A 27467-nucleotide genomic window follows, 5' to 3' on the forward strand; every position below is an offset into this window, starting at 1 on the left:
GGAAAGCAATAATTGTTGGAGCAGGTGTACTTACAATGTTGAAATTATGTTGATACAAACAACAAATTCAAGGCAACCTCAATGGTTGACGTTTAGTAATATTATCCAATTATCGATTTTAAATAAAAAATAAAATGAGCTCCGTTTGTAGAATTGTTCTTCTGTTAAATGTGACACCAAAACCAATAATTTTATGACCCTTCGTTTTTTTAAATCTCAAATATATTATTGCTGATATGTTCAGCTGGAAAGAGAAAGTGACAAGTGTCTGTGCTTCAGCAGATGCACCGTACACTGAATTAATACTGACTTTAATATCGCTTTGGGATATTACATTCACAGCTTGCAAATTCTTATTTGATAATGAGAAATAAATTGCATTTATAGCTTAGTGCCTCTAAAAGCATTTATAACATGACAAAGATGACTATTTGTGGTACTTATGCGAAATATCTTTGAAACGGTTCTATTATTTATAATTCCGTGAATTTTTCCTTGGGTCCTTTAAATTTCGTTTCTTAGACTTTTTTTTAGATCGGCAGTCTCAATGAAACTGTGTTGCATCCTTACCTTTGAGTACTCTGCTGTTAAGTATTTTTTTAAAAAAACTGATGAGTTGGCATATCAATAAAATGATTACGTGTATGCTGGGTTAGTAAAATCGAAGCCTTTCCTACACTTGAAAGTTTTCCAGCCCCTGTTCCCCCCTCTGTGACCCAGTCAGGCTTCGACGTGTCTCTACTCTTCAGCAGCCTTCTGAAATGAAGCCAAAAAATCGCTCTGATGTGCCTTTCCTTTGAGAAGAATGGGTTTCAATTTTTTTTAAATTATGGTTCATCAAATTGAATGGGTCATGCATCGGCGTGGAAGCATGTGCTAGTCCAATAGCCACATGGCGGCTGAAACCCGCCATCCAGAATTCCCTCTTTACCTCCTGATTGGAGGAAGGCATCCATGTAAATTTCAGTGGATGGAATCGAACATCTGGACCCTCCCGCGGGCGGAGACTTTGGTTGTTTTCAGCGGGTGAAATGGACTAGCCTGTCTGGAGATGGGCGGCAACCGTTCACACCTCCAAACCCAAGGCACACATAAAAGGACAGTCGATCTGCAAACGGAACAGTAGGAAGTTTCTGCTGGGGCTCGGTGCTGAAGTTTGGAATTACACACACCAGAAAATTGTATGTCCGGACGCTAAAGAAAGTTTCCCTTTTACCCCAAAGAGTCTACATGTCTAATATTTAGACATGTTCAGCTTTGTGGATACTCGGACTTTGCTGTTGCTAGCAGCAACTTTAATAGTGGGACGATGTCAAGGAGATGATCGTAAGTGTTGCTTTCTCGCTTTTCTTCTGTTACGTTGCTATTCAGTTATCAAGAATGTTTGAAAATCTACCCATCTTCACCTGCTAATGGGTTATCACGAAGTCACTGAAAGTTTGAAATAACTGGAGAAAGATGCGTGGCGTTTTTGAATTGTTTCTGATTGAAAAAAAAGTTATAAAGTGAAGTTGACCTGCAGAAATGTAGCGGGAACAATAAGTTTAAAAGTTCTTCTGATATTAGTTTCAGATGGTAAGACGTATCTTTTTTAGTTATCGAGAAGAAAATTGTTTTTTAAAAAAACCAACATGTTAACGATTCGAAATGGTTTGCTGCAACGAATTCCCTTTTATGGAGTCATTTTTCCATCCCTAGGGGATAGGGTGTAAAATAAAAACATCTGTACAATACAAAGGCAATTCGTAACTATCAGACTTTCCAACTTGTGCCGCCAACGTACAGATGTTGGGCGTTTGCTGTATCGTCTACGTTAAGAAAGGTGAACAGAATAAAGGCAAATGTTAGAATAATTTTAGTTCGAAATAAAGGAGAACATTCTACGAGACAATTGGATGAAACAGCTGCCCGTTCGTAGTGGGTGTGTCACAGCATAGCATGCAGAACAAGTCCTTTGTGGCGAAGTTTGAACAAGTTGGGGTTTTTTAAAGTGAAGAAAATGATGTCTGGAGGGCAAGGAAACAAGGTCACAAAGTGATTTAGAAAGTATTTAAAGGGGTGATTAAAGGGAAAGAAACGAAACACACAAAGGGGAGAAAATCCAGATTCGATCTTTAGGGACTTACGGTATTTAGTTCTATGTTCACCAACAAATGCTAAATCAGTTACTGGTATAAGGGATTTAAAAAGAACAAGAACGTTTCAATGCCTAAAATCTACTTATTTACAATTCAAGCCAGGAAACTAATTGTGTAAGGGAAAAGATTACAATCTTCGGATAAGAAGCATTCCAGATGTTTGCGTACAACATTCAAAACTGCGCAGTTGGGAACCAGTTTAGTGCCATGGTTCAATAGTGCCACCTCTAGTCAACATGTAAAATTGTAGCAATTTAAAACCTCGACTTTTTCTAATAAAACCAAGGTCTCATTATTCCAGTACCATACAACAATTTTACATAGACGAGTTTTAAGTCAAATCACTTTTACTTGACTAAAATAACTTTGTTGAGTTGGGTTCTTTTGTTGTACCATTTAACGCTGGCAGGGGTGTCAATTTGCCACCGTTAGGAGAATCTGGATGGAGCTAGAGCGCCATCTGTTGAATCTCTTGTCTGATGATCTTGACTTGAACGTTTTATTAGTCAAGATGAATATGTTAAATAGCGTAAATAATGCGTTCGTCAGTGAAATAAAGGACGTCCCTCCAAAAAAACAACAGCATAAATGCCAAGAACTTTGTTGAAACTTAAACCTGGAAAGGTCAGACATTTAATTAAGCGATACAGTTTACCAAAATATGATTCCACAAATATAACTAAAGCATATTTTTATTATGTAAGGTCATTTTTTGTTTTGTTTTGTATTATTTGTGATACATAATGAACAAATAAATGCGAATCCGCATAATTTTCTCGTTCCTTTGAATTTGGGACATTTCATTATCTGTTTTTGTACAAGACTGGTTACACCGACCCTTTTAATAAATAGATTGATGTTTATTAAATATAACGGAAGAAGGGGTCGGATTTCTGCGCTTATATTTTTTTGTGCATTAGAGGGCGCTCAGTTCAGCATTACTTAGTTTCCTGTTTATTTCTCAGCTGAGGTAGGGAGCTGCAGGAAGGATGGAGAAACATACCGGGACAAGGATATCTGGAAACCCGAGCCTTGCCAGATCTGCGTCTGCGACAGTGGCCAGGTCCTCTGTGACGACATAATCTGCGAGGAAACCAGCGACTGCCCCAATGCTGAAATCCCCTTTGGAGAATGCTGCCCTATCTGCCCCGAGCAAGGACGTAAGTATTACATCTTTGGTCGTTTCGAAAGTGTTAGAAGCCTCGGTCAATTGTTTTAAGCTACTAAAGGCATTTAGCGCCGACCATCTCACAGTTGTTTAAGATCAACGCTTTACAGTACAAAATTCAACTTCACAATTATCGACGGTAAAACACATTAGGAATAACTGGCAATGTGTATATTAACCTTAAGGACAGTGGAAAATAAAGCAACCAAACTGGAATTAATCAAAGCTGGCTTCCTCCGAAGTCGACAATCCTGAACGTTATTTTATACAACTGACAAAATTTACGTTGCGAATATGAACTTTGTATTAATAAGAATGTAATATTATACTGGCATAGTAACATAGCAGTGGATATACTATAGTAGTCAATGATTATTTACATTTTGTTAGTAACGTGGAAACATTTTGACAAATCATTTAAAAGTGTTATTGAATGTTTTAATAATTCAGAAATGTAGTGCTGACGCTTACTCTGCAAAGGCAAAGGCAAACTATTTTTATTTTAAGTTAAATAAGTATGACTTTGTTGATAACAGACCATAACAATATCCCAGACTATTGTCCCTTTCTGAATCACTTGGTCTGAAAGGAATATTTTCAAACTTTATTTTGTTTAAATCAGTTTAGGCATTTTCATATTTTTAATTTGAGTGTAAAATATGACATCACTGAATGATTCAATAACTATGTCACACCCCAAATTAAAGCTAAACCAGGAACGAGTCTTACAACCAATGAAGTTTTAGCACTCCCTCCCCCCAAAAACTTGCGTACAGCACACAAACTGTCCGCCGTTTCTGAATCATAATTATACTTTTATCTATTATTTGAGAAAACTTGTTTAAAAATTAATCAAAATGTTCTTATTTTTGCAGCAGATGGCGGAGAAACAGTAAGTACATAACATTTTCATTTATAGACTATATGAAAATGACATCTTTAGATACTATTACTTTTAACAAATTTCAATAGGCTGACTTATCAATTATTCCTTTTTCAGTATCCCGCTGGCCCTGGAGTTCAGGTAAGGAGAGACATTTTTCACATACAATCCACAAAACTGATTTAAGAATACAATATATTGCAATGTCTTAAACTTACTTTTATGAAATTATTTACAATTTTAATGATTATTGGATTTTTTTCCAGGGACCCGCAGGCCCCAAGGGAGACCGTGGTTCTAAGGGTGATAGGGTAAGTAGCCTATTACTTTTTTTAATGTGACATTATTGCTGCCAAGTTGTGAAGACTTTGATTATTTCATCCATTTAGATAAAGTTACAAGTATATCCAGCTGACTGAACTAATGAAACAATGATGATAAAGGGCAAATTTTCCTGGACACCAGATGTTAAAATAGACAGGAACTGAAAATTAATATATTCTATCCATTCATAGTCAATGGCTAGAAACTTTAGCCTCTTAAGGTGGCATTAAAATGAATAGGAATCCATTGAGAATGATGGCGAGGCATTAGAAATTGGCAATACGCAGGAAATGACAACAAACAGGAAGTGACAACTAAAGGGATAATAATAGATAAGACTGTTGCTAAAGCAGTGAATGCAGCAAACATGAAATAATACTAAACAATATTTTCCCATTTAACAATGAACATAATCTTTTCTTTTGTACTTTTAGGGACTTCCAGGTTTACCAGGAAGAGATGGAATTCCAGGAACCCCAGGTACTAACGGCCCTCCTGGTCCTCCTGGCCCACCTGGGACATCTGGCCTTGGCGGAGTAAGTGACCCTTACAGTAATGTTTTTCTATGTAAACAAATGGTGCAACACTTACAATCATTCTCAATACCTTTTACAGGTGGCAAGCATCTAAAATAACTTTGCTCTCTTCCAGAACTTCCTCCCTCAAATGTCTGGTGGTTATGATGAGAAAACATCTGGTGGTATTCCAATGCCTGGGCCTATGGTAAGAACCATTGTTATTTATTCCATATAGTGTATATAAGAGTAAATGCAACAATGCATCTATTAAGCGTATAATGTTTTATGTAATTTTGACACTCCTGAAGCAAAATAAGTCACCTGAGAGTGAAGGAATGTAGAATGAATTTTGAAATAGCAGATAGAAAATATAAAATAATGAATAGTTTAGTAACAGATCAGTTGATAATGGAATGCATTAGCTCTTGGGAAGGGATTAGCTCTTGGGATAAGTGCATGTTTTACAGTAGATTTTTTTATTTGATTTGGTAAATGTGAACAGATTGTCACGATTTTTTTACAATAAAAGGTAAAATATGTGACTGTAGTCCATAACACTGTATGTCTCTTTACTAAATAAGTATTGTTTTTGTTCCAGGGTCCAATGGGTCCCAGAGGATCTCCCGGCCCACCTGGTACACCCGTAAGTATACCAAATTGTTTTAAAAAATATTGGTTACCATGTAATTACCAAAAATTCTATAATATTTAGTGAAATGGATGTTTATCCAAAAACTTTTAAAATGTTACTATCAATGCATGTATTATAAGTATAGACTAGAACTTTGATGAGAAAATAACACAGATTTTAGTACAATAAAAGTGCATGATTATTATATTAATATATACTTTATATATTTAAACTTTAGGGCCCTCAAGGATTCCAGGGACATCAAGGCGAGCCTGGTGAAGCAGGTGCAACTGTAAGTAATCAATAAAATAGAACAATGCAGTTCTTCTTAAGAACTTAATATTCATTCACATTAAAGCTGCAATCGTTTAGAAACATGGTTACCTTTTTTCAAATAATTTACCTCAAGCTGAATCTTTACCATTGATGCTTTGCAAAGAAAGGTACCCAAACAAATGTATGCTGGGTATGAGAGTTTTGTGACACCAGCTATCAGCAATTATTACTTTCAGTAAATTATTGAAATCTGGCTAACTACAACACACAACTCCCTTTTGGTTACTGCGTTTTAATATTGTTAACTACATATTTTTAATTTTTTAGGGCCCAATGGGTCCACGTGGTCCTAGTGGTCCTCCTGGAAAGAATGGTGATGATGTAAGTAGCACCAAAATGTTTTTAAATGTACTGCGCTCACTGGCTGCTCTCTTTCTATATTAAATAAATGACACAAATAAGCAGTACTTTCAGCAATAATTACTCTGGTGTATTCTTGAACATTGAATCAAATCAAAAAACTTTTGAAGTAATTTATGATCATTATTGATACCATAATATTTTAAACCCTGTCTTTGCGCATACTAGATAACATTGAAAGATGAAGGCTGAAAATGAAGCTGCATCCACATGTATTAAGTGCATGTTTATGGATGATTCAGAATAATTGACTTCAATCTCCATTGCAGTTAAAAATGGCTGAACTTGTTCTTTTCCTCCACAGGGTGAACATGGCAAAGCTGGTCGCCCCGGTGACCGTGGTCCCTCTGGACCTCAGGTAACAGATTTTCTACTAACATTTATTGAGCATATTGTGACATCCCTATATTATATTCTGTTAGTACATTTGCCCTATCACATGTTTGGTTGTTAACATAAACCACTGATGATAGCACAAGAGCAAGAGTATTGAAAACAGTCAGTATTCAAATATACTATTTATACATCAAAAAATGCATAAATTGCTGCTCCTTAAATTATATTGACCTTCTTTATACAAGGAAAACAGTTTTGCAGATACTTCCCATATTTTACTAGACTTTTGTTACGTTTTTAGGGTGCTCGTGGTTTCCCTGGAACTCCTGGACTACCAGGGATCAAAGGACACAGAGTAAGTCCACCTTTACAGTTTGGTCAAATTTGGTACATTAACATACAATGCATAGAATGACATAGAATGTACAGCACAGAAACAGGCCATTTAGCCCAACAGGTCTGTGACAGTGTTTATGCTTCACACAAGTCTCCTCCCTCCCTACTTCATCTAGTAGTGAAGTATTATTTTTTATAAAGAATGTGAAATGCTTTTATATAACAATGAATCCATAAAGATAAATTCAGTTGTAAAATATTGTTTGGCTTAAAAGAGCCTTATTTCTCATTACTTTGCCCTTTCTCTACAGGGTTACAATGGTTTAGATGGTGCTAAGGGTGACACTGGTCCAGCTGGCCCTAAGGTAATGTCTCAATTTACCTTAAAATATGCTACCTATGCATGTACTATAAAAAAAAGATTTCAATGCTCTTTTTCCCTCCACAATATTTAATATTATTTGTATAATAAGGATTCAGTGTACTAACTGTGATTTTACTTCCATTTACAATAGGGTGAAACTGGTATACCTGGTGAAAATGGTAGTCCTGGTGCAATGGTAAGCAAATTATTAATTGTACTGCAAGCACAACCATCATAGAATTTCTTAGGACATCACAGTATAGGAGAGATAAATTTATAATATACAATATATTTGGTTCGAAAGCTATATACAGAGGAGGTCTATTACTAAGCTGTAAAGAACAAGACACACTAGGCCTGTATCACACAGTATGACATTGATATTTTGCATTGGAAATCAGTTTGGCCTACATTCATTAATTTGGTGAAAAAGTAGACATGGGTATAAAGAAGGAAACGCCCCTTTATACTGATACCTATGCCTGGAATTTCCATGGGATTCTTCAGCGGAACACCCAGAGGAACAGTTTAAATGGCTAAAAATGGCCGTTCGCGCCATTGTGCCAGGGTTTCCGATGTTCTACTGAAGTTATGGCTGAAGATCGGGAGAATCCTTTGGAAATTCGGGGCCCTACTTTTTAACTAAAATTTATCAGCAAAGCAAAATGTAGGTTTACCTTTTTAGAAACATGTTGCAATATATTTTACATCAAAGCAATAATAAAACACTTATATGCTTCTACATTTACAATGCAATGTATTAAATTGAATAGAAATAACATCATATATTATCTTGAACAGGGTGCACGTGGTACGTCTGGCGAGAGAGGTCGCTCTGGCCCCCCTGGTCCTGCTGTAAGTATAACATTATATTTATAAATTAATTGCAATACCCTTACGATTTGACATCATATTACAGCTATTTTAAATTTTCTTTGCTTATGTTTTTCTAGTCTGACTAGTTTGGCAGCAGTATAACAATGAGTTCTTCCTTTAACTATTCTAGGGTGCTCGTGGTAATGATGGTGCCGCTGGTGGTTCTGGCCCACCTGTAAGTACCTTTTGTCAATCTTATTGCATCCTCTATATAAGTACTGATATTTTCTAGAATTTGTTTCTTCCAGCATGTAACATAATCTAAATAATTGTATTTCAGGGTTCCGTTGGTCCAGCTGGTCCTCCTGGTTTCCCCGGTGCTCCTGGTGCTAAGGTATGGTATATATGCTACAATGCAGCATTTAAGATTGTGTTTATCTCCTGACATATCTGATGGCATTCATAATATCATCTTAGCAAGCATGAGTCGGAATTGAGAGAAATTAAGAAAAAATCTCTGTTTATAGTACGAAGGTCAGGTTGAGGGAAATTCAGCGTAGTATTGCAAATCACTCATGTCTTACAGTATTGGTGCAAAAATTAATCCCGGTGGCTTTAAAATTCATGCTAGTGTGAGAACAAAGCCACCGTTGAATCATCCTACATGATCTAAGGGAATAGGAATGCAAGTATCATGTCTCATCATTGTACTGTAGCTTTGTTGGGCTTGAATTTAAAGGATCCATCTATTGCATTGTAAACCATGCAGTTTTTAAGGTGTATTTACATGATGAGTGCTGTCGACTGCATGGGTCCCCCTCTGTCAGCTGCACTCAGAGGTGCAAAGAAGTCTAGGTGTCAGGAACTAGTGGCATTATGTATCTATGAAAATAGGTGTCGACAATTCTGCTGTTGGGATAAAGGAGCTAGTTTCTTTAATGTAAATACAGGAAGTTAGTCCTGGGCATTTGCTCTCTGAATAAAAACAGAGCTCAATGTGCCTATGGAGAGATCCACGGTCAGAGCTTCAAAGTGGGGGAGCAACACACAGTGGTCATTCTCCTATAATGTGATGCAGTAATTGCACAAGTATAAAAATACCTACAGATTAGTAACTGTGTGGTTATATCAAAGTCACTCTAGGTAGAACCAAGCTGATCAAAGACAGAGACAATGTAATGAGGATGAAAACCAAGAGGAAATAAACCAATGCACTGCAGTTTGGAATGAAGTTCATAAGTACATTGAAAACATTTGGTTAATAGCCTTTATAGTAAAAAGAACATCTTACCTCAGAATTGCATGGCAGCTCCTAGATTTATATATGGCCATAGTTTACCAGGTAGAATACTGCAGGATAACTGTTCCATCCTTTATACTATACTGAATATAGTTATGAATAATCCAACTTTTTGGTTTGTGTAAATACATTTGTCCATTTTAATCCAATCTATTCAACCATCAATATTATGAACACTACAATTAGACAATAATGAGTGGCAAGATGTTATCGTGATGGTCACATGCTAAGAGATCCAATATATCACAAGGCAAAGCCACCTACCTTTTCTGTTCATGTGGCTCAAACTACATGGCCTTCAATAGAGAGTCAAACCTGTGACTGAAAAAGGTCTCTCTTCACTCCTGCCCTATCCTAACACACATGTTCCTAGTTACATCATTTTGCATAGCTCTATAGTTGTTGGACATTGCTCACTTCTGTGAAGTACCTTACTTTAAAGGCCAGAACTAAATGCTAGTTGCTGTTTTAACATGGCTTCCATTCAGTAAGGTTCAAGAGAATTCAGTAGTGCGATGGAATACTTGTTCTATTGAAAGCACCTGGATATTTCTGCATGGAAGTGTCCTAAACATGCCTGTGATGCTGTAGCATTCTAACACTGAATATCAAAGAAGCATTTTGTTCAGTTAAAATTCCTTTATTGTTTTTGATTTAGGGTGAAGCTGGTCCTGCTGGTGGTCGTGGTGCTGATGGTCCTGCTGGTGCTCGTGGTGAACCTGGTAATGCTGGACCTGCTGGCCCTACTGGTAGCCCTGTAAGTATTTAGAAAATCAAATTAACTATACTTATTTAGCAGTCAAAAAGACTATCCACCATAATAATGTCGATACGTCTTTGATGTTTATGTGCATCTAAGCTTTCTAAAACATTGCTCTCACTTACTCATTTTTTTTTTACCATTAGGGCATCCCTGGTAGTGATGGTCAACCTGGTGCCAAAGGTGCAACTGTGAGTAAATAATTGTATAGTTTGCCTCTTGAATCATTTTGGTGAACTAAGGTTTTTCTAGTAAATTCTGATTGCAATGACTGACATTTTATCTCTTTGTGTTCCAGGGTGCTCCTGGTATTTCTGGTGCTTCTGGCTTCCCTGGCCCACGAGGACCAAGTGGCCCACAAGGTGCTGTTGGACCTACCGGCCCTAAGGGTAACAATGTAAGTGACTACTGGGTCCACTGAAAAGTACCTTTTTTCATCATGGTAAACATTAGGCTGTCCGGTGTAGTGAGAGGGAGATTGGATTAATCTTTCAAGTGCTAGTTAGTGGCTCTGGGGTATTCCTGGGCCAACTATTTTTTTCAAGATTTCAAGTCACACACTCTGATACTAAAAAATCTCCTAATACCAACAGTAATAATATTACTCAGATGTCAAAGTTAGGTTTACAACTGTAATATAATTACATGCTACCAAAATGTACACTTATAACGTAAAGTAACTTTAAATAAAAGTAAAAATTTAGGTGATTTAGTTTGTACTCTGCTTCTATTCTCTTTTTCCCTATTCCGTACACTCACTCATCTCTTCCATTTTCACTTTTAATTTTTATATTATTTCATAGGCTATTTATTTTTTATTTTATCCTTTGCCCTGTGTCTCCAGGGATTTGACCTCTCTTCCTAAGCTGAACACACATCTTTGAAATGTGGCCACAGAAAGGCTGAAGACTGGCTCTGATGGCTGTTTTTTCAGCCTGTTGAGTTCCAGGACGTCAAACCAACTTGAACTGGTCCCATCATTGAAACTGATCAAACATTTGATTTTTTTTAAAAACAAGTACCCAATGAACATTCTTTTTTGGCAGCCCAGAGAATTGGTCACCACCAAAACAAGTTACTCATCATTGGTGCCCTAAAGGTTAATATATAATTCATGTGTAAAAAAACTAAACAGCTATGCTGTATTGAAGTATTAATAAAAAGGAATATTGACAATATTCTCTTTACCCATTATTATTTACATGTAGAGATGTATTATTGCAGATATTTTAACTAAAAAAAATGCGTAGCTGTTGTTTTATCTGCAGGCTAGTGGGTAAAATTGTAAAATGCATATTCTAACAGCTAACATGACCTTGAAATTCTATGGGGGTTCTACTGGTCTCCCACTGTAACTCCAGGAGGAGACCAGTGGAGCCTCCAGGGAAATTATGTAAACAGCCGTTTGTACCATTTCCATGGAAGTTCTGCTGGTCTCCCACTGGACATATAACAGGACACTGATAAGGCCTCTGCGGAATTTCAGGGCCGAAGTGTCAGAAAGAATCTAATGACTATCTAGGAATGAAACCTGCTTCACTATTGACTTCAGAGGTTTAATGTAATTTCATTGTGCCTTAGGGTGAATCTGGTGCCCCTGGTTCCAAGGGTGAAAGTGGTGTGAAAGGTGAACCTGTAAGTATGCATCTTGTGCTTTATGCAGTTATTTACACTTAACAATTTAATAGATTTTTATTGTAAAAGGAAATGTGATCAAATTGTACAATAATACTGAATGCAACACAGATGGATTGCCCCATTGAGCAGCCACTGATTATAACTCTGATATTCTCTAGGGTGTTGCTGGTATCCAAGGTCCTCCTGGCGCAGCTGGTGATGAAGGCAAGAGAGGTGGCCGTGGTGAGCCTGGTGTTCAGGGTCTCCCTGGTAGTCCTGGTGAACGTGTAAGTTGAGAAAGTTATTTTCATTAAAATTAATAAATTTGTTATCTGATGTTTCCCTAATCTCCAATGCAGTTATAGTTATGCATAATCTTGCTTCATTATCTTTCATTCCATTGCAGGGAGCCCCTGGAAGCCGAGGTTTCCCTGGTTCCGATGGTCTTGCTGGTCCTAAGGTAAATAAATTCTACTAAAGCTGTTCTGCTTTGTTCATTGTTACAGGAGATGTACAGTCTGTAAATTCCCTCAAACTCATAACTTTATGTTTGTTTTCTGTTACAGGGTGTTCCTGGTGAACGTGGTCTTGTTGGGGCTCTTGGTCCCAAAGGTCCCACCGGTGAACCTGGCCGACCTGGTGAGGCCGGACTTCCTGGTGCAAGGGTGAGTATTTGATAAGGCTAGGGTACAGGGTTAATGCATAAGCAACATAAAAATGCTGTCTGTAGCTGCAGAGGACTACCATATGGTATAAAATTGAAACTGTGAAAAACATACCAACCAAATGTATAGATTAGGCAGTACTTACTTTAAGATGATATAACCATATATTAAATAAGGGGTACATTTTCCTTTGTTTACTAATTATAGCAAAAACTTATCTAAGTATAGAGTGATGTTCCTTCCTCTATGCTCTTGCTAAAATTAGCAAATGGAAAAAAATCTGTCTCTACATATATTTTTCATGCAGCAACATTATATATTTTTTGGAATAGCTTAATATATATTGCATAAGCTAATGAATATGTTACAAGAAAAAAAGAGCAAAATTCAACCTATCTTTAAAACGCTGTGGACTATTTGGACAAGCGTAGCATATCAAAACTAGTAATATTTGATTTTTAAAAACCTATTGGTCCCTGAGACTGTTCAGTGCAGAAAGTCACAGAACACTTGCTTCCTGTTTTTTTGGAAACCAACAAGTGCTGCTGTGATTGAAGCATGTTCCTATGTAATACCTTGTAAGAGAACTTCGGGACTACTGCAAATGTAGAGGTAGCATCCTTCAGGTTAGATGTTAAAGTGGGTTCTACCTGTTCAGTGGACATTCAAGATTGCATGACACTATTTAAAGAGCAGGAAGCTGTCCTGGTAAACATTCTTCTCTCCTTAAAAACAAATAAATTGGTCCTTTGTCTCACTGCTGTTTCTAGGACTGAATTGTGTGCAAAATAGCTGCCGATGTCACCTACCTAACAGCAGTGATGGCAATTCATTGTGTGAAAAGTTTTGGGATGTTTCTGAAAGATGTGTTAAGGTGCAATATTAATAAAATGCTGTATTTTAGGGTCTGACTGGTAGCCCTGGTAGTCCTGGTGCTGATGGAAAGCCTGGTCCTGCTGTAAGTATTTATTTCCACAAGAAAATTTTTTTAGAATACTTATTGAAAACTGTTCACCTGATATATACTAATCTGTCATTATAAAGAGTGAACAGAATTAAAACTTTAAAAAAATAATATGGCACCTGTATTTTTAATTTATATTGCATACTTATGTATGAAATAAATGTAACAAATATTTATACAAAAAAAATCGAGGTATTGTGCAGCTTTCATGGCTAGCCTACAAATTGCCACCATCTGATATTCTACATTAACCTAACAGGGTCCAACTGGTCAAGATGGACGTCCTGGTCCAGCTGGTGCTGCTGGTCCAAGAGGTCAACCTGGTGTGATGGGTTTCCCCGGTCCTAAGGGTGCTGCTGTAAGTATGAAATCAAAATGAAAGGCTACATAACATGTATTTCAACCTTTTTAATGAGAGTTGGTATCCTTTAAAATATATGGCAGTATCAAATGCCCAAAGTGTGCCAAATTTGGAGAAAAGCAAATTTTTTGCTCAAAAAATTTACCACTACTAACTGTATTGTAACATGTCCAGTATCTGTATTAATATAGTCACACTAGCCCCGATTTTAACTCTGGGCGGGAATTAGGCGAGCAGGTGCCGAGGCAAGCGGCGGACCTCCTGACTTAGGCAGCTTGAGGCCTGGGAGATTTTAAGGGGTTAGTTCCCCTGTTTAAAATGGAGGTCAGAGGCATGTCATATGAGCATTACGTACTTGTACCTGTGCATTAATGTCCCAAACAGTCATTTCTAGGCTCATGGGTTTTACCAATTTATTCCACAAAATCAAAGTAAAGTCTAAAGTAAAGTATGAAGCATTTGGTAGATGCAAGGGAAGTACAAGCTTACGAATTAAGAAGATCCAATTTATCAATAAGAGATTATCTTAAAAAGATTCCCAGTTTACATATATATTATGAGCCCATATTTAATCATATCCTATGTTTTATAGGGTGAGTCTGGCAAGGCTGGTGAGAGAGGAATTCCTGGTCCCGCTGGTTTGATTGTAAGTATTTTGCAAGGTTTTGGCTGCAATTTTGCATATATCTAATGTTTTAAAGATTTTATCATTCATTAAATTATCATAAACTGTAAAACTTGCTGTATTTCATGACATTATGGATTTGTATTGAACACTAAAAATTTTCAAGGTTCTATATTGGACCTTTATATAGTAATATTTGCAACTGATGATTATCACAGACAGGTGTAATCAAAAGATTTAAACCTTTTTCCCTTTAGGGTGCTGCTGGCAAAGATGGTGAAGTTGGTGCTCCTGGTGCTCCTGGTCCTGCTGTAAGTAAAATACAACACATCTAATCAATTAGGAAAAAAAATCTTTGCTTGAAAAATGAGACAACCCCAACATTATGTTAGAGGGTCTCAGGCTCATTGGCTAAAGAGAACACCCCAAAGAAAATATTACCTCCATTCTCTTTGGCTTTACATAAATTTGTGTCAAAGTGTAAGATGGCAAACAAATCATACAGTAACTGCTTATGCTTATATTAAAATTATTTATATTGTTTGTAGTAGACAACATTAGAAATTTAATGCATAATAGACTGGATACTCAGTTACATTTATCCATAGCTAATAAGAAATTGTATAAAAATAAATATATATATTGTAATCAAAATCAAGATTTCAATCTATAATTCACTTTTTCACACAGGGTCCTAGTGGTGAGAGAGGTGAACAAGGTTCCCCAGGCCCTTCTGGCTTCCAGGTATAAACACTAAACCATCTTCAGAATTTTTAATGATGTAATATAATTTGAAACATTGTTTTGGATCAATACATTGCTATATTTAATTACTAATACACAATATCCCAATTTCACTTCTATAGGGTCTCCCAGGTCCTCCTGGTGCTGCTGGTGAACCTGGTAAAGCTGGTGAACAGGTATGTATCATGACAGAAAGATGTATTGGAATATTATTGCTAGTATAATAGGAATTCAATATTAGTGTCGGCCAAATAAATAATATTTGATTAATTAGAAAGTTAACTTAGCGTTAATAACAACAGATAATAATAAGTCTCCAAGATTTTAGTTAGCATTATCTTATTTAGTATCCATTTGAATAAAAACAGAATTGCACTAATACTGATAGTTTAATGTGACTACATTCACTTGTAGCCTAAATCTCTGGGGGGGGTCGTATCTATACCCCTCCCCACTTAATGATTTTCTAGTATGGCTTCTCTGGTTGCTAGGTAACAAGTAAAAATAGTGTCGCTGAGAGGAAAACAAATCAATTTTTATGGAAAACTAGTAATAGGAAAAGTTTTCCTCTGTAGGTTAAATTGCAGGAAAATCATAAAGTTTTTTTTAAGAATGCATTTTTGTGATTTTGCGATGCACAGAATAAACCTTCCCCAGTCTGTTGAGACTTTATATATATATATAGTCTTGTAATGGAACAAAATTCACTGGCTATGTTGGTTGACAACAAAGGAGAAAAGATTTTAAAATGGCGCAGTATAAGGGAGAAACTGTTCTATAAAAGTATGTAGTTCTATGACTTTTGTGAGAAATTTTTGATTTTAATTATTATTTATTTCATTATTTTTGTACAATAGGGTCTGCCTGGTGATATTGGTCTTCCTGGTTCTCCTGGCTCAAGAGTAAGTTTCTTAAATTTTTTTTCAATCGCGAAGAAAAACTTGCATCAGAAAATTTTGCATCCATGTCTTCCCCTAATGATTCAATCCCATTTACTTTAGGGTGAAAGAGGTCTAGTAGGCGAACGTGGTTCTCCTGGTCCCATGGGCCCTTCAGGTGCTCGTGGATCTCCCGGCTCTGCTGGTAATGATGGTCCTAAGGTAAATCCTCACACACAAACATATAAAAAGTGAATTTCAACCAGAAATAAAATTATTTAAAATTTACTAAAAGGGAGCAAATAAAGGAGTAGGATTTTTAGATAATTCAACGCTATCCTGGAAACATGGGGCTAAATTAACTCTTTCAGCTAATTTATCATGTAAATGCTTACTTATACTATGTAAATGCTTACTTAGTTTGCCTGTAAAAGTTTTTTTCTTAGACCAGATGCTTATGACAGAAGAGCAAATGCAGAGGTAGGGTTAGACTGTAGCACTATGTGGGGGGTTTCAGGTGCGAGTCTCAGTGAGCAAAACTGTGGGGAGAAAACGGATTGAAAAACATCTGTGAAGTCAGAAATGACCAAGTTGGGACTTCAGGCTGATGGGTGGAGAATTCTTTGTGGGCCTTAGGTGATGGCTGGAGGGTTGGGGGAGGAGGGATTGGCTCTGCATTTTTGGGTGGTGGTTGCAGGGTGCAAGTCAGGCAGAAATACAGTCAGGACCATAGGATGTTGGATTGGGATGCCAACTTGGGGAGGGATGCGGCAAGGATTGGAGGTGATCGCACCAAGGGAACAAAAGGAACGTGGAGGGGGTGGCAATGTGGTGCGTAGCACCATCTACCTTGAAGATGCAAGTACAATATAAGTAAATGGGAAATTTAAACCTCACCGGCTTAAACTTAATACCCAGACATGACACTCATGTATGATGGAAATAGCATAACATGAGCTTCCCATAAGGCAAGGAAGTGTGTGCTATCCATAACACTTTTAATATATTATAGATATATATAATTTTTAAAAGTGCATTTGCTCTTTGAACACAAATGGAACATTGAGGCTAGCAAGTTTTTGTTCAAATATAATTAGCTAATGAAATCCTCCAGCATCTTACGCGACTTGAAAATCTGCCTAACATCATATTAGTGATATTTTAGTAGTTACAAAAATACATTCATTGTAACTTTGTAAGTATTGACAGTTATATTTAGAAAGTCTTTCTTTTTGTCACATATATCCCAATAATGTTACATTAACTCTCTCTGACTCCTTTCAGGGTGATGCTGGTGCACCTGGTGCTCCTGGTGGTCAAGGTCCTCCTGGTCTGCAGGGTATGCCTGGTGAACGTGGTTCTGGTGGTCTTCCTGGTATCAAAGGTGCAAGAGTGAGTATTTTCAGCACAATTATCTTCACAATTTTACTTAGCTCCAACTTAAATGTTCACAAAATTGTAAATGTAAAGATATTTTGTTGTTACCTGTTAATTGTACTCAAGTGGCTAAAAATAACAACTTCTCCATCTCCTTCTCTTTCTCTCTAATAGGGGGAAGCAGGTCCAAAGGGAATTGATGGTGCTGCTGGCAAAGATGGAATGAGAGTAAGTTGTCAGATATTATTTTGAAAAAAATGCTTTGTTTATGCTTGTTTATATAAATTTGAAAGATTTGAGGAGTTTCCTGATCTTGTATTCTTAGCGGGAAGCTGTGATCAAAGGGACTGCAGGCTGGAGAAGTGGCACAACAATATTATAGCCCTGTCTCCATCCTGCATATCCTTTGAGCATACTTTCCTACTGGGAGCATGGGTTCAATGAATTTATCCTTTCATGTTGATATATTCAAAATTAATCATTATATTTACATTCTGCCATATTCTTACAAATATCAGTCTAATCAAAAGCTACTGACAATTGTGATATTAATTTTAAAATGCTATCATTTTTAGGGCGTAGCTGGTGCAATTGGCCCACCCGGTTCATCTGGAGCACCTGGTGAGAAGGTACGGTATTTCAATGGTGCTTATTATTTCCTGGTTAAAATGCTTTTAAAAAACCTGTAAACTTAATGTCATACGCCATGCATCCTCAACATAGCATTATTTGTGGAAAAACAATATAGAATCAATACATAAAATGATACTGGTCATCTACTGAGAACTTATGTTTCTTTCCCAAAATCATTAGCAACATATACAGCACAACTGAATAACTTTCCACCATTGTAAACAAATTACAACATTTAGTACAATTTTAGCAGTTGATACTTAACCAAATGTCAATATACACAGTATTGATGTGATATTTTCATGTTATGTTCTATATTGTTTTAATCATTTTTTTGTTATATCCATTGGTCATAGGGTGAAGCTGGTCCACCTGGTCCTTCTGGTCCTGCTGGTGCCCGTGGTGCTCCTGTGAGTAAAATCTAGATTACATAAATTTATTGTACATTTATAGGTAAATTTTTCAAGATCCCCATACTGCTGATAGCTCTCACATACAACTGGTGGGAATTGTAAAATCAGAGGCAGAGCAGCCATGATTTTGTAATCGCTGCCGGCTGCCTGCAAGGCCCCATCATACTTTACCCCTATATCATTTCAGTTCTTAAATTAATTTTTTAAAAATTATTTTTAACCTGTCTTCCTCTCAAAACTGATGAAGCGTCATTGATGGTATTCATTGATTGCATGTATCTAATCTTTTACTTTGCTGTTTAGGGTGACCGTGGTGAAACTGGTTCTCCTGGCCCTGCTGGTTTCGCTGGTCCTCCTGTGAGTATTGTAAACTTTTATGTTAAAGCTATGATTTGTTGGTAAATATGGTTTGCACATGATGTGTATTAATAAATGGAGCTTAATACATGGAATGGCTTTGACGTAGATTTTGAAAAATAATCACAATATGTTTAAACATATGTCAGACTATATAAAAGTAATGTAGTTATTACAATGTATCTCATATTAAGAGTAGCAACTGTTACCTAAGATACGTAACTTTTTAAATATTACATTTGGCCCTTAAGAGCATGGTGACAATAAAAATTAGTTAGAATTTACACAGGCATTAATGGTATCAAAATTAAAATGGTTATAATGTAGTCAAATGCTTATTGTCTTTTCCTATTATTCTTAATAGGGTTCAGATGGTCAACCTGGTGCTAAGGGTGAAGCTGGTGACACTGGTGCAAAGGGTGATGCTGGTCCTCCAGGTGCTGCTGGTCCAGTTGGCATTGCTGGCCCACCTGTAAGTAACTATTAAAAAAACACAAAAGTACTCTTCATTTAAAAAGAAAACTGGGTTTTCCTCCAAATCTTGATGTGTGTCTCCATCAAGGCCACCTCTTCTTTCTATTCCACAGGGTGCTACTGGTTCTCCTGGTGCTAAAGGTTCTCGTGGTGCTCCAGGTCCACCTGTAAGTTCATATTTTGAACTATTTCAAACTAATTATTTGAATCCTCTTTGATGCCACTGTGTATCTGACACCGGTACTTATTTCATCTTGGATTCCAGGAGACTGACTTGAACCAGCTCCATGCATTTACACTAATAAATTCAGCTCCCTTATCCTGGTCACAGAGACAGAGACCCATTTTCTCCATGGGTCTATGATTCTACCAATAGGACAAGTGAGCGAGATTTAGCAGTATAAACTCAAGAGCTGGAACATGGTGGAATCTGAATTGAAAAAGTGCTGGTGTAAATGCAGTTTTAAAGGTGAAGCATTTGAATTTAAATACACCAGTGCTATTAGAATACTAAACGTTGTGAAATAATTCTGAAAATGTTCATAAATACACTTGTTTAGTTTGCTGTAGTTTATACTAAACATTTTTCCGAATGAGCAGAAATTCTACACATGATGCAATAATATTTGTAAATAAAGATGCATTTACATGAATTGAAATTTCATATTACATATATATATATATAAAATATAATTGAAAGAGTTAATTGTAGTAATAATTTGCTTTCCTGCTTTAGGGTGCTACTGGTTTCCCTGGTGCTAGTGGCAGAGTTGGTCCACCCGGCCCTAGTGTAAGTACATTTCTCAAATATTTTAAAATGACTTTTTAAGATGCTTTTTTGATATTATCTTCAAAACCATGATAAAGTAGGATATTTATCCAGTGAAATTTAATTGTGATAATTATCTATTAATACAATCTTAAACAAAATATTAACATCATTATAAAATATTAGCAATATTAAGTGATAATGCAAGGACATTTTCTGAATTTCTTAATTTCTATCAGCATAGTTACTTAGGTTACAAATTGAGACGTACGTACTTTAACTGTTTTATTCATTTATAGGGAAATGCTGGTCCTCCTGGTCCATCTGGCGGTGTCGGAAAAGAAGGTGCTAAAGGTATTCGTGGAGAAACTGGTCCTGTTGGTCGTCCTGGCGAACCTGGTATTGCTGGTCCTGCTGGTCCAACTGGCGAGAAAGGTGCTCCTGGGTCTGATGGTCCTGCTGTAAGTTTGTTTGGCCTAAAACACCCAGACCTGAAATTAATGCTTTCCGAGCACAAAATTCCAGTTTCCGCTGTTAAGTGGCCACTTGAAAAATTCTCACCATAAATATCATTTGAAAAGAAGCATAGTAATGTAAAACTGCAAAGTAGCAAGAGATTATGGGGGTGAAATTCAACTTCTCTGGGGGCACAAAACAGACGGCAATGGATCAGCCACCTAATGTACACCCCAAGCAATCTTCCTTTTTCATTGCAGCCAATGGCAAGGAAAATCAAGTGCTGTTTATAGTGGCGACCAATCCACCACCATCTGTTTGTGTCCCTGCCGAAGTTGAATTTCATCCCCTATGTACTATTTAAAACCAATGCCTTTTAATCCCTTAACAACTACAGTAACTTGTTTTGCTCCATTTTTCCTGATACATTAGAATAAAGATTTTCAAATTAATCTTCATCATGTTATTTAATGGAAAATGAGGAAGTACTTTCACTTTTCAGGTGTTTAAACGATTAGGTAGTAGTTACTGACATCAAATATAAATAGTTTTTGGGAACCAATCTATTAAAAAGAATGAAACCAGTATGTTCCAGTTCTTATATACCTTCTCCAACTAAAATTTCTTCTTTTCATAGGGTCCTGCCGGTAGCCCTGGACCTCAAGGTATTTCTGGTGCACGTGGTCTTGTTGGTATAATGGGAGCAAGAGGCGAACGTGGTCCCATGGGTCTCCAAGGCCATGCTGTAAGTTGCAGAGCCATAACTTTTTTCTGTAATGTTACTCATACAATATGCTACATCTCATCTAAGCTTCTGAGCTGTCAAATAACTTCTTTATGATGGAATCAACAGAAAATACATAATTGTTTCCTATATAAGAACATTTAGTCTGTGTTTATAGATACTTACTCATGATTATATTTTTTAATCAAGATTTTCTCTTGATAATAATACATTTAATATTTATTTTCTTCTTTGCAACTTGATGACATGCTATAGTTATGACATTATGTTATATCTTCTCTTGACATTGGTCTTTATGTTCACTAAGCAACATTATTTTGTCTATCCTTTTAGGGTGAACCTGGCAAACAAGGTCCAGTTGGGGGACCTGGTGAACGTGGTCCTCCTGGCCCAATGGGTCCTCCTGGTCTAGCTGGCCCACCTGGTGAAGCTGGTCGTGAAGTGAGGATTTTACTAATTAAAACACTTGAAATATTGATTTAAAATTGTTTTAGTAATGCAGTCCTCACACACATATGAACACATTAGCACTTTTGCATGAAATTCCTTTCTCCACTATCCTTTGTTAAAATATCAGAGAAGAATTTCATTAAAAATGCATTAACATAAGATAGGATTTCCCCCACTTTTCTCTGTATATTGGATTGAGTGCATTATGTACCTGAACAAAATGAATTATATTGATACACACAATAATAAATACCAAATCAAGCCATTTTCAAAAAATCAAATCTGAAATCAATAATTTTGCTACTTCCAGAAATGCAGCTCCTTAAAATTTTTAGTTGGGGTATTTTTTGAGGGTTTATTTACACTTCCACCTGGAATTTCCATGGGGGCGGGGGGTGGTGGGGGGCCATCTTCTGATCTCCCACTGTAACTTCGGCAGAAACCCAGAGAGACAGTGTAAATGGCTGTCAATCGCTGCAAAACTTCTGCCTGTGCAAGTTTAGTATTAATGTGAAGCGGCATCAATTTCACAAAGACACCAATCGGATATTAAGACCCAAACTGATTCTGAATCGAAGTGGAGTAACATCTCCTCCTCCAGGGAATTTCGCCCTACTTTCACTCTATTGTCCGATTGGGCCCTGGATCTTGATTTAGGCTGCATTGACACTATAACTGCAACGTTGGTGTGAAGTGAAATTTCTTTGCACTAACACTACAGTTGTAGAGTAGATGCATCCTGAAAGTGTTGGTGAAAGGAATGAAATTAATACATTTTAATATCAATACTTCAGATTATTTAGATTTATATTTTACCTCTTTCAGGGTGCTCCTGGAGCTGAAGGTGCCCCTGGTCGTGATGGTGCTACTGGTCCTAAGGTTAGTAGTTTTTCTACTTTTCAAGCTCACAAATATTATTAGTAAGTCCAACGAATTGTTTTTAAATGATGGTTACTGTACTATAACAAATATTTTATTCATTTTTAGGGTGATCGTGGTGAACATGGTATGGCTGGTGTTCCTGGTGCTCCTGGTGCCCCTGGTGCTCCTGGCCCAGTTGGCCCTGCTGGCAAGAATGGCGACCGTGGTGAAGCTGTAATTATACTTTTTTAATCTTTTAATATTTTTTACTTCAAAATTGTAAACATTTCCACCAAAGACAAATGCTTTAAATACAAAGCACTGCAGATCCTTACGACATACATTAAATATTTATCCAATACAGATTAAAATGTGACGCAGTTAAATATCAGTAATGTCAGGTAAAAATCTGGTAGGTAAAATGAGTAACTGCAAAGTACACATAGCTGTTTGTACAAGTTCCAGTGTTAATTTATAATTTAATATTGTTAATCAAAAGTGTACCATTTATGGCATTAAATATAACTGAAATTACAGTTCAAATCCATCTTCAAAATGCACTGATTTTAAAATAATGTATTAATTTGAAAATTATGTTTACATTTGCATTTTTTTCTGTTCTTCAGGGTCCTGCTGGCCCAGCTGGTCCTGCTGGCCCAATGGGTCCTCGTGGTGTTGTGGTAAGTAACTTTTGTTTTTTAAAATTATAAAGAGTTCATCTTTGCTTAGTAGACTCAAACTTTACTTTCAGAGTTACTGATGGAAATTCTCAGCAAACAATTTTACAGGTGTATTTACATGAATTGGATAGTGTATAATTTAAGAAGCAAGCAATGGTTGAACTAATAATTTCTTCTCTGTCTTCTTAATAATTGATCAATGGAAACACAAAAATAAAGTAGCTAAACCAAAATGTACAAGTGCTAGCATAAGAAATGGCTTAAGCTTAACTTGTGAAAAGAGCATAGGAAATATTAGCCCAAGTAAAGCAGGGATTTTGTAGCTTTCCAAAATTGTGAATAGTGAAATACAAAATATCAGTAATTAAAACAAACTTCTTTTCACTTAGGGTGCAGTTGGTCCCCGTGGTGACAGAGGTGAAACTGGAGAATCTGGCCAAAGAGGCATTAAAGGTCACAGAGGTTTCTCTGGTATTCAAGGTCAGCCTGGTCCTCCTGTAAGTTATGCATTTTTATGACAGAACTTTTTATTTCCTTTTCTTCAAATTATTCTTGTCCTGTGATATTGTTTCCATATTTAAACATTTTATTTAACCGAACAGGGTCCTCCTGGTGAACAAGGTCCTTCTGGTCCTTCTGGTGCTGGTGGTCCACGTGTAAGTATATTCTTCATTGAATAAGAGAGAGACACCACTTTTCAATTACATTAATCTTCTCTTACATAACATAGTATTGAAATACGTTTATTTTTAATAGAAGAAAATATTTAAAACTAAAACAGGAAATTTTAGAACATGTAGCATGATTTCCAATCACTTGAACCAAGCGATTATAGTTTTTTCTTTAATATTAGAGAGAATATGAATAACACGATGAAACTGCCACTGGTTCCATTTGTTAATGTTTTTTCTTCCTTCTAGGGTCCCCCTGGCCCAGCTGGTTCTCCCGGTAAAGATGGTGTTAGTGGATTGCCTGGTCCTATCGGTCCACCTGGTCCCCGTGGTCGTAATGGTGACTCTGGTCCTGCTGTAAGTAATATCTCTACTGATGCCATTACATTTGTACTTTCAAATTGGATATGAACTTGATTTTCTTCATGGCACCTTTACTTAACTACATTTCTTATCATTGTACAGGGCCCACCTGGACCTCCTGGTGTTCCTGGCCCACCTGGTCCATCTCATGGTGGATTTGACTTCCAATTTGCTGCACCCCAAACAGACAAAGGTCCAGATCCACTCCGTTACTTCAGAGCAGATGATGCCGGTGCTGTTGGAGATCGTGACATTCAAATTGACACCACTCTGAAATCCCTGACCCAGCAGATTGAGAATATCCGCAGCCCCGAGGGTACCCGAAAGAACCCAGCCCGTACTTGCCGTGACCTGAAGATGTGCCATTCAGAATGGAAGAGCGGTGAGCTTAAATACATAAATCAAGAAACGAACCTGATCGATATTGTACAGAACCAATACTGAAATTAACCACAGAGTAAATTTGAATGTAGGGGCTATAACATTCACAAGCAAAATCCAATGTAATGATAGAAAATACTTTATAAAAAGAGAGATGGTTTGGAATTTTGATTAAAGAAAAATGCAGCTGTAATAAAGGTTCAAAATTAGGATAATATATAGATCGTGAGTTAACTTTTAGATCAATCAAATCTTACTTTATCAGGCTGTTTCGAAGCACCACAACATAACTGAAACTAGTCTTGATGAATCATGAGTGGAACACTAAACACATTTATCATTTTTCACACAGGTGATTACTGGATTGATCCTAACCAAGGCTGCACTCTGGATGCCATCCGTGTATACTGTAACATGGAAACTGGTGAGACCTGCGTCTACTCAAGCCCACAGTCCATCCCACAAAAGAACTGGTACACAACCAAAAATCCAAAGGAGAAGAAACACATCTGGTTCGGCGAGAACATGGATGGCGGCTTCCAGGTATGAAAATTTGTTTTTAAAAATCACACAAATTATTATCCATTAAACTTCATTGTGTCTGCTTTTGTTTTACTTATAATGAGATAGTAGATTAAAATAGATTTGTTTGGTGAAAAGGGCACTTTACATCTCGCAAATGCTAAGTAATGACTAATAAAGCGTCTTCTTGCTTGAAAGTATGTTTCAAAACCACATGTACATGTTGTCTTAAATTAATAATTAATATGTTTAATTTTAAGGAATAATCTAACTTTATTTTTCCTTTTTTTTAGTTTGGCTATGGTGGTGAAGATGGTGTCCTTGCTGGCGACGTTGCAATCCAGATTACCTTCCTGCGTTTGATGTCCTCTGAGGCAACCCAGAATGTCACATACCACTGTAAGAACAGCATTGCCTACATGGACGAAGAAGCTGGTAACCTGAAGAAGGCCATATTGCTCCAAGGTTCCAATGAAATTGAAATCAGAGCAGAAGGCAACAGTCGATTCACATACAGCGTTGCTGAAGATGGCTGCACGGTGAGTTTGAAATGCTATAGACTCTTTAACATCTAAAGAGCGGGATTACAGTATCACAAAAGAATATTATGATCTTGTTTATTAACAATTCAGCTTGTAACATTAGTGAGAACTAATTCAACTTATGGGGCAAATTGCATCTCTCACATTTTAATATTTTTAATGAAATTATATGTATTCTTTAAACTACTTCTTAAGTTATAGCCATAAAAGGCAATTAACGTTTTGCGAGATGCTACCTAAAAAATGAGTCGTGATACTTCATAAGATAGATTTTCATTTTTGCCAAATGGGCGGCAATCTAGCGGGGTGGAACGTATGCACTTTATAGAACCGGCCTGATTTTCATTCCATTGAAATCAATGGAATGAAAATCAGGCAGATTCTATAAAGGCTGTTCAGGTGGTAAAGATGAAAATAAGTTGATCAAGATACACTAGGTGACAGGTGCTTCATGTAATGCCATGAATTATTAATGATTCTTGTTGTTCTTTTAACCCAACAGAGACATACTGGCGAATGGGGCAGGACAGTCATTGAATACAAAACAACAAAAACATCACGACTGCCTATTATTGACATTGCACCTATGGACGTTGGTGGCCCTGATCAGGAATTTGGTGTTGACATTGGCCCAGTCTGCTTTTTGTAAAACGGACTTGAAATTTACTTGCAGTCATCTCTAAACTTTCTATGCATTGAATTCTAATTCATTCGACAGCCATGGTCCACTTGCTTAAACTTCGGGCCTGAAGACGGGTGGGACAACTACAAGGACACTTTTTTATGTTCTCTGTTTCTATGGCAACAGGAAAAAAGTACTTGTCAGGTGTAAACCTCCCCCTGGAGTTAAGAGATCACTGCAGGTGACATTTTGCCATATACCACTGCAGAGAAAAACTGAAAGATTGTATGTACCATTTTCAGGTGGCAAAATAAATTTGAAAAAATGTCAAAAGCTTGTTATTGTCCTTCTACATGTGGTGAGAAAGCATCAAAATCTGTTCTTTCCTATTTTGTAGTGCAGAAGGTTAAAATCCTCACATGTTCCAATACAAAACTTATAGGGCTACCTCACACAAAATGTTACCTAATGTATTAGCCAGCCACAGTGAATCAAAAAGTGCCGGGATAGGTTACACGCTCACAGCTTTAAGAAAAAAAATATATAAAAAGAAAGGTGCTATTTATGCTTAGGTTCTTAAAGCAGTGCAGCAGAGCACAGAGAGCTTGAAGAATCTTTGACTGGTGCTAAGAAACATTCCTCACTGTCTAGGAATAGAGTGAATTTCTGTTCCAAATGAGGTGCTATTTAGAAGTGTCTGTCTATACACTAGGAGAAAACTTTTATGTTCAAAAGAAACATCGTAAACTACCTGTCTTTTTCCAGAGTTAAGCATGTGGATCCCTCTCTCCCTTGCCATTCCTGTTTCATCATCTCAGCGCCCTTTTTGTGCTTTTTTTTTAGCGATACACCTTTTTTTCTACTTTAGAGGGGAAAAAAGAGGCAGACATTTCTGGGGCAAGTACATGGATATGTACCTATTTTGTATATGTATAATAATTTGAGATGTTTTTAATTATTTTGAATGCTGAAATAAAGCATGTTAAATGATCCAAGAAATACTCGTGAATATGTATTCTTCACTCAT

At 36.8% G+C, this 27467-nt stretch overlaps 1 protein-coding gene across 1 annotated transcript; it reads left to right on the plus strand.

Moving 5' to 3' along the window:
• Positions 1-1110: 1110 nt before the first annotated feature.
• On the plus strand, positions 1111-26773 carry LOC137299954 (collagen alpha-1(I) chain-like). Its single transcript, XM_067968981.1, has 53 exons — positions 1111-1326; positions 3104-3298; positions 4182-4198; positions 4307-4330; positions 4456-4500; positions 4948-5049; positions 5165-5236; positions 5630-5674; positions 5901-5954; positions 6266-6319; positions 6663-6716; positions 6996-7049; positions 7342-7395; positions 7546-7590; positions 8196-8249; positions 8401-8445; positions 8551-8604; positions 10169-10267; positions 10417-10461; positions 10569-10667; positions 11852-11905; positions 12067-12174; positions 12294-12347; positions 12454-12552; positions 13457-13510; positions 13776-13874; positions 14470-14523; positions 14760-14813; positions 15193-15246; positions 15369-15422; positions 16104-16148; positions 16248-16346; positions 17409-17516; positions 17676-17729; positions 18077-18130; positions 18491-18544; positions 18851-18904; positions 19269-19376; positions 19492-19545; positions 20115-20168; positions 20447-20608; positions 21241-21348; positions 21682-21789; positions 22624-22677; positions 22786-22893; positions 23286-23339; positions 23729-23836; positions 23942-23995; positions 24260-24367; positions 24476-24755; positions 25107-25297; positions 25570-25815; positions 26321-26773. Exons 1-53 carry the CDS (start codon positions 1248-1250, stop codon positions 26465-26467), a joined length of 4386 nt encoding a protein of 1461 aa, XP_067825082.1. The 5' UTR covers positions 1111-1247; the 3' UTR covers positions 26468-26773.
• The last annotated feature ends 694 nt before the right edge of the window (positions 26774-27467 follow it).

The sequence above is a fragment of the Heptranchias perlo genome, chromosome 30 (genome assembly GCF_035084215.1).
Source record: "Heptranchias perlo isolate sHepPer1 chromosome 30, sHepPer1.hap1, whole genome shotgun sequence".
Classification (NCBI taxonomy): domain Eukaryota; kingdom Metazoa; phylum Chordata; class Chondrichthyes; order Hexanchiformes; family Hexanchidae; genus Heptranchias; species Heptranchias perlo.

Bases quoted from the DNA above. Each gene is read 5' to 3' on its own strand.
- LOC137299954 (XM_067968981.1), top strand. From the start codon at position 1,248: ATGTTCAGCTTTGTGGATACTCGGACTTTGCTGTTGCTAGCAGCAACT. The intron at 1,327-3,103 runs GTAAGTGTTGCT...TTTATTTCTCAG, and splicing joins ACGATGTCAAGGAGATGATC to CTGAGGTAGGGAGCTGCAGG. The intron at 7,396-7,545 runs GTAATGTCTCAA...CATTTACAATAG, and splicing joins CTGGTCCAGCTGGCCCTAAG to GGTGAAACTGGTATACCTGG.